Source organism: Uloborus diversus, chromosome 1, assembly GCF_026930045.1.
Source record: "Uloborus diversus isolate 005 chromosome 1, Udiv.v.3.1, whole genome shotgun sequence".
Taxonomy (NCBI): Eukaryota; Metazoa; Arthropoda; class Arachnida; order Araneae; family Uloboridae; genus Uloborus; species Uloborus diversus.
The window spans coordinates 154,055,715-154,064,499 of record NC_072731.1 but is presented as its reverse complement, the minus strand read 5'-3'; the positions used below and the strand labels follow the sequence as shown (position 1 = coordinate 154,064,499).

At 32.6% G+C, this 8,785-nt stretch overlaps 1 protein-coding gene across 1 annotated transcript in view; it reads left to right on the top strand.

Moving 5' to 3' along the window:
* The first annotated feature begins 867 nt into the window (after positions 1 to 867).
* The window catches only part of LOC129232990 (serine/threonine-protein kinase D1-like), a 61,297-nt gene continuing 53,379 nt past the window's right edge, over positions 868 to 8,785 (top strand). The window contains exons 1-2 of the mRNA XM_054867073.1: positions 868 to 1,055; positions 7,926 to 8,074. Of these exons, the coding sequence (XP_054723048.1) occupies positions 7,931 to 8,074 (144 nt within the window). The 5' untranslated portion in view covers positions 868 to 1,055; positions 7,926 to 7,930. The remainder of the gene's footprint in view (positions 1,056 to 7,925; positions 8,075 to 8,785) is intronic.

Sequence of the window (8,785 nt, the reverse complement as noted above, 5' to 3'; positions counted from 1 at the left end):
TTAAATTAACCGATTCGGGAATTCGAGAGAAATAACTCGGCTACAAATGGAAAACAATAAGCGCTGGCCAAGCAAGGCAAAAAAGTATCATCTTCTTTCGATAACAATTTGTAATGTCATATTGAATTTTCTAGCATTAATTGTTATTCTTGCCAGGCCACAATTATTATTTAGTTTTATCAAGAATTGATAAATATCGAATTCAACATCGTGGAAATAGCTGCTTAGAACTACGAACTACGTAGTTTGCATTAATCTTTGACGTTTAGTAATGCTTCTTGAATTCTCATTTCTTTCTACGTGGGCCAGAATATCCACAAGACTTTGAAAATTAATTTAAAATGAATAAAGCGAAAAAATCATACGTACGAACAAAAATCACAACACTTTTAGCATTTTCTTCGTTACCATGTGCGTTTGTTTTAGTTTTTAAGTCCGCCATTAGACAGTGACTTCAATGCCCCCTATAGTTCGTTGGAGTTGCGAATTAGTCTCTAGAAAATTTACTATCCTAATTTTCATCAATGTTTCAAAAATTTTGCAAACCACCGAAGTTAGACTCACAGGTCTATAATTTCCCGCACTCCCTTTAGACCCTTGATGTTGCGTAAATAAAAATTAATTGCATGAAAAAAAAAAGCATACCAAAATGTGCCCTCAAAGGCACGGCAAGGTAGGGGGAACAGAGAAATAGTTTAAAGAAAAACGTTTTGAAGAGTTTCAAAAAATTGGGTATTCCCTCAAGACCTATTTTTAAATGTGGGAACAAATTATTGATGGTGGGGACTGTGCCTTCATAATGGGAAGGACACGTATATGTATGGAGCATTTGCACATTTTCTGAACCGAGTCTTCGATGGGGAAGAAGACAACTGTTGATCGTGCACATTGACGTTGCAAGCGACAGTGTCGTGCTATTTCTTGAGTTTATTATGGTTTATAAAAAAATAAATTGAGCCGTTAATCTGTGTAGTTAAAGTTCGCGTCTCGTACATCTGTGTCTTGCACGCATGTCTCAATATAATGCTTGTCTTCTCCATTGAATGTTTTTGAAGGTAGGTCAGTGGTACACAACTAATGCAGTGTTTACAATGTTTTAAATTTAATTTTATTTTAATGTTTATAAAAAATTGGAGCATCTGAATAGTGAATCGTAATTATAGTTGTTGTTTTTAATTATGGAGATCTTTTTGGTTGCACAGATCTTTCTTCTTTAATATTATTTATGTCAGATCGATAAAGAAATGTTTCTACACCTGTTGCTGTCCGAAGTTGCATGAAAGTTTTCTATGCTAATGATCACCTGATTTGTATTGATTGTTTGTGTTATTTTTCAGGGTTGACCATAACAAACCATTTTGGTTATCGTTTTTAGAGCTTTTATAATTTGCAGCAAATTGCATGTCTTAGGTTTTTTAATAACCATTTCAGCATATTAAAGCATGTCTTCGGCCGTGTATTTACTTTAATTTTACTCGATGTTAAGCACTTGTAGAATGAAAGGTTGTTATATTTATATTTTAAAAATGACATAAGTTAGCAATTGTGGGCTAGATAGTAAAATATGTAATGTAGGAAAGTAAGATATCCTATTTTTTACATTTTACTTTTTAAGTAAGTGGTTATTGCTTGAAAATGTATGTCACCAAGTTTTGTAATATTTGGTAATTAAAAGTTGGTGGAGTTGTCCAGGCTCGGACTGGCCATAAACTTGACCAGGACTTTTCCCGGTGCGCCCTCTCGAAAGGCGCCCTTCTATTTTTTTTCTTATTTCCCAAAACAGTGTTTTAGCAAAATGGAAATAAATTATGAGAAACCAAGAAGTGATTTTGCGTGAGAATATTTTCACATGCCAAAGCAATGTTCTTCTTATTTATATAAACGTTGCCTTTTATTACCCTCATAAAGGCAATTAATCCCCTCTCCTTTCGTAAACGGTCTGCTCCCAGGGCATCGTTTGTGGCTTATCTTTTGCTCCAAGTTTCAGTTCTGAGGACAAAAGCGGACCCATGGTGTTTCCCCAATAAAAAAGGGATAGAAAATGACAGCACATATCTATGGTCAAGAATACAAGAATGGTTTGATTTATTGGCTGTACTTAAGTTGCTGTAAAAGAGCGTATAGCATGACTCCCTGTTCTGCTAATGATCATAAGTGCAATAGAAGCAAGTAAGAAGACAAATAATATTAATTTTTGAAATCTGCGCATTAAAAATAGTGTAATGTCGAAATAAGCCGCATAAAAGCAATATTTTAGTAGATCGATGAACACGATGACAGATGTCGCATTTTTTGTCGCTTCACAAAAAAACTATTAGAGCAGGAGTGTACAGTGTTTCCTAGATTTTTTGAGTCAAGGCGCCCTTTTTTAGAACTAAGATTTTCGCCTGGCGCCCTTCCCAAAATAAAAGTATGACTTTTAACTTACAGTCAAAAATAAATACGAGTCTTGTATCTGCGTTGAATAGCCCTTATTTATTCTGCAGAGGCTCTGTAAAAATAGGAAGAAATTTCACAAATAAGTCCAAATTAGTTGATAAAAAATAATTAATTTTTGATGTGATCCTAGGAGTACTGCAGGGCTCCCCAGGGCACATTTGGGTAATTGCTGGACTAACAATAAAGATGCCGAACAGTTTTAAAGATAAAACATTTTTCGATTTTAAACTAAATTTTGTCAATTAAAATCATAACAAAATTCAAGATCTTTGCCGTTGGCAAGCTTTGTGTTCAAAACATATTCGTTTTTTTTAACTGGATTTAATTCCTTCACTGTCTTTTTAGCCAGAGTTTGGCACAAAGAAAGGGGGTCCTGGCATAGCCTTCGGCATTGAAATTGTTAGGGGTTAACTTAAGATATTTTTTAGATCTCATTTTGGAGGTCACGTTCTCGGAAGGGGGGGGGGGGGCTGCGTAGCATTTGGAGGAGGTTCGTCATTGCCCTGGCGGTGGGAGGTTGTCGCTCTTATCTTATATATAGCTACAATACTACCTTAAAAATATTAATATTTGAATTCCTGCATAAAATCATTATAGTATTACATTTTATGCTGCCTTCATATCATTTTCGGAAGTTTTTTAATCTGTTTTCCCTCAGGTGAAGCTCGATACCGCCCCCCCCCCTCGCTATCCTGCCGACTTGTGAAGGTTATTATTAATAAACTTTGCATCAATGAAACAATGCAATTCATTATGAGCGAAACAAAGTTTAAGTTTGAAGAAGGAATGTACAACGATGTTGTTAATAAGTAAAACACAAAGCTATTACTAGTTGACGTCGCAAAGGGGGCAGGGTTGTCCGCCTAGGGTTTGACTGTCAGGGGGGTGATAACCCAAAGTGGAATTGCAAGTTTTTGAAAAAAAAAAAAAAAGAAGCTGAAACGCATTTTTAAGACTTTTAATTTGAAAATTTTACAGGAGGTGGGACCACCCGGAGCCCAATATTTCCCACCCCACACCATGGAATCAATACATACTACTATACTCAGAATTAGGTTCATATTGTCAATACTTAGACCTAGTAGTGACCTCTTATAACAAAAAACTGAAAACCCATTATATTTCCCTGTGTGTGAGATACGTTTAAAGTAATTATGGGGCCACCAATTTCACAGACCCCCTTACTTTTTTGATCCCTCGACGCACACATGCGTCTGGGGCAAGTTACATAAAAAGCATGTTTTTATTTGCCTTTTGTATATTATCCCACATAAAATTTTGTTTTTCACAAAAAACAAAATGTTTTTGTTTTGTTCTGAAAATTGTAAGATTTTCATGTTTACATAGAATTGGAAAACTTTTTTTTTTTTTTTTTTTGTGTTTAGAAGGAGAGGGGGGGGGGGCTGACACATCACTAATTACCGCTTTGAGTGTCACGCTTGCTAGGTACGCCACTGGTATTACAAATACAGTCAAACCCCGCTATAGTGAACCCGGGATATAGCGATCCCCCGGTTGTAGCGATCCTTTTGAATGGTCCGAACTGAAGTCCTATGTCATTAATGCAATTTCAAACGCTTGTAACGATCCCCACTTGTTCGAAAATCGGCTATAGTGAACTAAAATTTTCAAAAATTTCAAGCTTTTCAACATTTGGTGCAAAAAGTAAGAAAGAAATCCTTTCATTCGTAAACGTTCCAGACCTAAAAAGTGGATACATTTCAAACAAATTTTATTGAACAGAATTTATGACTTTAAACATGTGCAAAGAAGTTTTCTGGTTTCATGTGCTTCAGTATTTTCTGATCTATGCAAAAACCTTTCACAAGAACAATTTCACTGTGAACTCATTTTCTGATATTGATGAAGAAATAGGAGATCCCAAACCTCCAATTTCAGCTCCGAAGGCAACTGTGAATGTTTTTAACTTTTTTTTTTGCAACTGAAACATGTTGCGGATTTGTTTCCAATAGCTGACTAAAAAAGTGGTGAAATGCGTTTAAAATCAAAATGCTTGCAACCTAAAAGAACATCCTTCGTCCATACTGTAGAATTTTTTTCATAGAAAAAGTAAATTTTTATAGTTTGCTTTTTATTGAGTACAATGTAAATAATACATTTCTCTTTTTGTGAACCTAACTACTGATAGAAACATTGTGTAATTAGGATGTTCATTATGGAAGTAATTGAGTGAATTCAGACTTTTTTTAAAAATCGGATGTAGCGAACCCTCGGCTATAGCGATCTCTCAAGTCGGTCAGTTGAGGGTTCGTTATATCAGGGTTTGACTGTATTAATAAGAGTCAAGAAAGACTGTATTAGAAATGTAGTGTGAGAAATATCGAAGTAACCTTATTCGTTTTCTATCTGCAGTTAGTTTTTCACATATCAGGATAGTATAAAGCCTAAAAAATAAAAAGCACTTTTTTTTTACAGAATAAAAGCTAAAGATTTCAACCATTAAAGCATTTTATGAGGGTCTTTCGAACATTCTTGTACTGTACAAGAGCTTTTGACTAACTATCTTATGGTAAGCAGAAAAAAGGGAGCATGCATGTAGAACACACACTTGTTTTATGACTTTAAGTGACGCCTTTTAAGATGCTTTTTACGGATAAGGATCTGCGATGCTTGGGGATTCATAGCAACGGATTTCTACTGGACAAAGGAGGACAACAATCATAAATTTTATCCAGTTAGATGACAGAGACAGAGGTCGATTACTATTACTTACATGAATCGAAGAATCATTTGGATCAGCTTTTAGCATTAGTGAACAAGTAATTTTGAAGCGGCAGCAAAATTGGATACATTAAGTTAAGGATCTTTTCAACAGTAGGTTACTCGTTTCAGTTTTCTTTTTCTTTTTATTGCGAAAATATTTTCCTTCGTGTATAATCTTAAACTATAGAATTACGATCTATGATTCATAATTAACTGTAACATGATCTATGAGCTGCGAAACAACAAATAAATGACATTGCAAAATATTCGACAATACATATAGTTAAGAAAACAACGTACTTAGATAAGTTGAAAGATAAAATTTTAGTGTCTTGTGTTATCAATTGAAAACTATTATTTTAAAAAGTAAAAAAGATTAAGAACAAGCCTGTCCATTAAACTATTTTTTTCGTTCTCCCTCTCTTTAAAATATAATTGTTTCATTTTATGACGGCTCTTTCTAGGTCGCGTCAGTTTTCAAAAACAAAATTTTACACTCAAAAAATTTTCGAAACTTTAAGACAACAATGCCATGAAAATGAATACAAACATTTAAAATGTTCGTTTGCTATATATAGACTTAAAAAATATAACACTTTGGACAACGAGAATTTCTGAAACGAATTTTCAGAAATTAGATCATGATCTAAGAATGTGGATTAAAAAAACATCATCACAAAAACCCCTCCTGTTTTCTTACCAAACAAAAAACTTGTAATTTTAATTTTACTTCGAAAAAAAACTAAGGAATTCTTAAATGAAAAAAGGAGGCAAGGTTAAAATTTAAAATTGGACATGGTCAAGATATTTATTTATTCTTCTTTTAAACTCAAATCTTTGGGTTTTCTTGCAAAAGTTTTATTAATTAATTAATTATGTAATTCATTTATTCCTTATACTGGTCACAAACAATAATATTTTTAATGTATATCCATACATAAAAAATGATTTCTCAAATAATTTAATTTTCGAGCTTTTCCCAACAGTTTCAGTGTTATCAAAATGAGCAAAGAGGCAATCAGGTGCACCGTATAAGTTAGAGTTTGATTGGTAGTATTTTCTTGTAACTTTCACTCAAGATATTTGCTATGACGTGATGATCACGTTATTAATCATGCTTAAATAAATAAATATCTGATTTGGAAAAAAAAATGAGACTTTAAAAGTAGACTTTAAAGAATCCAAATATTAAATATGTTTTATTTATAAAACATATGTATTGCAAACATTAAGCAAAAAGCACTACATTTTAACTCATTTTCATGGTAGCCGTTACTTTCTAGCATGCATAAACCGATTTCATTACAAATGCATAATTCGTATCAAATTTGACGTTTGAGATGCAAAAAAATAGTAGTATACTATGAGTACAGAACAAATGAGCAAACATAATTCTAATAATCTTTGGTTTTGAGGACTGAAATTAATTAATCACTGTTGTCATGTCTCATGTTATATCCACACTAAAATCTTTATCTTAATTACTCTTTATTAATTTTCATTTTTGATAAATTATAATATTTTTTGACTTACCCAATTTGTAAAATCATGTTTTCTCTTCATGACTGAATGCCTTTTTCGTATTGCTATTCATCCAAAAACATACCTTTTTTTGAAGTAGATACCTTTATAGAAACTAGTAATGGCCTGATATTCATTACCACTCGCTCTTATTTTCAAAATAATTGCATAACTAAAATGCTTTAAAAGAGCACCATGCAGAAATGCAAAGATTTTTAACAATTCAAAGAAAAAAAATTTACAAATGAAAAGATAAAACAGACAACAGTTTGAAACGTCATGTACATCTCTTTTTAATTTTAAATTGCAAAAACATTTTGTCGAAAATGACAAACTAGCATATGCAGGGACAAAAAAACAAAAAAACAAAAAACCTGAGCATGAATATCGATCGCACAGAGAAAACCTTGTCAGCTTAAGGAATCGACAAATTCATGTAACAAAATGACAGCATCATGTTTTAAAACAACAGCAGATACCAGCGAAAAAAATTCAATCGAAAACACACACACACACAAAAAAAAAAGTATCACTGCAAGAGATGTTGTTACTTAATGCTATTGAACTAGTGAATGATGCATTTCAGAAGAAAGACGAACAAGCAATGATTTTTCGGAAGAAGTGTCTGTTGAGAAACATTTAGCTAACTTCTCATTCTTCAAAACTAGAAATTATTCCTCCCCCCCATCCGCCACCCGACGTTATTCAAATTTTCAGGGAGATTGTAGTTGTCTTTCCTCTTTTTTTAGGGGGGGGGGGGCTCTTTCTAGGAGGTAATCATTAATACTTAAGGGGATGTGCCAACACTCTTTGGGGGGAAAGGGGAGGTCTCTCCTTACTATTTTTGAACTTGCAAAAAATATGACTTCTTGTTTGACATTTTCTGCAACAAAAAAAGGAGCTTCATTTGCTTGTCAATGATTTTTTATCGTTTTAAAAAATCCGCAATAAATCTTAATTTCTTAAATATTATAGAGGCTCAGTCGGCGCCCTTCAACTCAGCTTTCCCGCGCCCAGTCCGGCCCTGGAGTTGTCTCGCTTGCTCATGTAACTTTAATTTGGTAGCACAACTTTAACTATAGGTATTGTACCGTATATTTTCCGATGCTGAATAGAAATGACATAGAAACAAGGAAAATCTCTTAAATATGTGTGAATTAAGAAATGGTTTTCTAAAAATAGGTGCATAGTTTCTTTATAACCTTCTTGTAGTAAATTTGATTAAAATATTTCATTTTCAGGTGCAATGGAGCCCCCAATTCTAAATATTCCTGGTGAATTATCATTTGTTTTACAAGCTGGAATTTTGCGCGACACAGTAACAGTCAATGTAAATGATTTTACATTGGATAAATTGAAAGAATTAGCTTGTAATTTTGTTGATAAAAGGGTAAGTTATTTATTTTTTTATAGCTTGGTTTTAAATTAACTTTATAAAGATAAATTGTTATAAGTATACATAGTCTTAAAAGTGTGATTTGTTTTCCAAATTTAAGTACTAAGTTTCAAAATCATCAATGTATAAAAAAATATGTTTTCATGAGTGCAGTATGTTCAGAGGTTCAACACTGTTCGCAGATGTGATAGACTAAGAACAAATAACTAAAGAACCAATCTTAGTTGTCTTTTGATGAATACTAAATATTAGAAAATGCTAGTTTCTTCAAATTTGAACATTAATTAAACGTAAACTCCAACTTGGTGTGTATCTCTAAAGGTGCCATTGTCATATGTTGTTTTGTCTCAGACTGAGTGTGAGGATTTATATCATAAAAAGGTATAAGTTCTTTTTTTTAGAATTCAAAAAAAAAAAAAAAAAAACCTTTCACTTCCGAAATTCTTTGTTTTTACAAAATTTTGAGGGTTTCTTGTTGTTTTTAACATTGTTTTTACTGTATGTAAATTAATTTTACAAAAGTAATACAGTTATTTTATTCTAAAAGTTAATTCTTATCGATACCACGAATTATTTAGACATATTCTATAAACGTGCCTCCTTTAGGTATTTAATTTCTTAAAATAAGTTGACTCTTTCATTTTATAAAATAAAAGGTGTTATTTTATGTAAAATGTAATAGGTATTTTGAAAGCATTTCTGAAT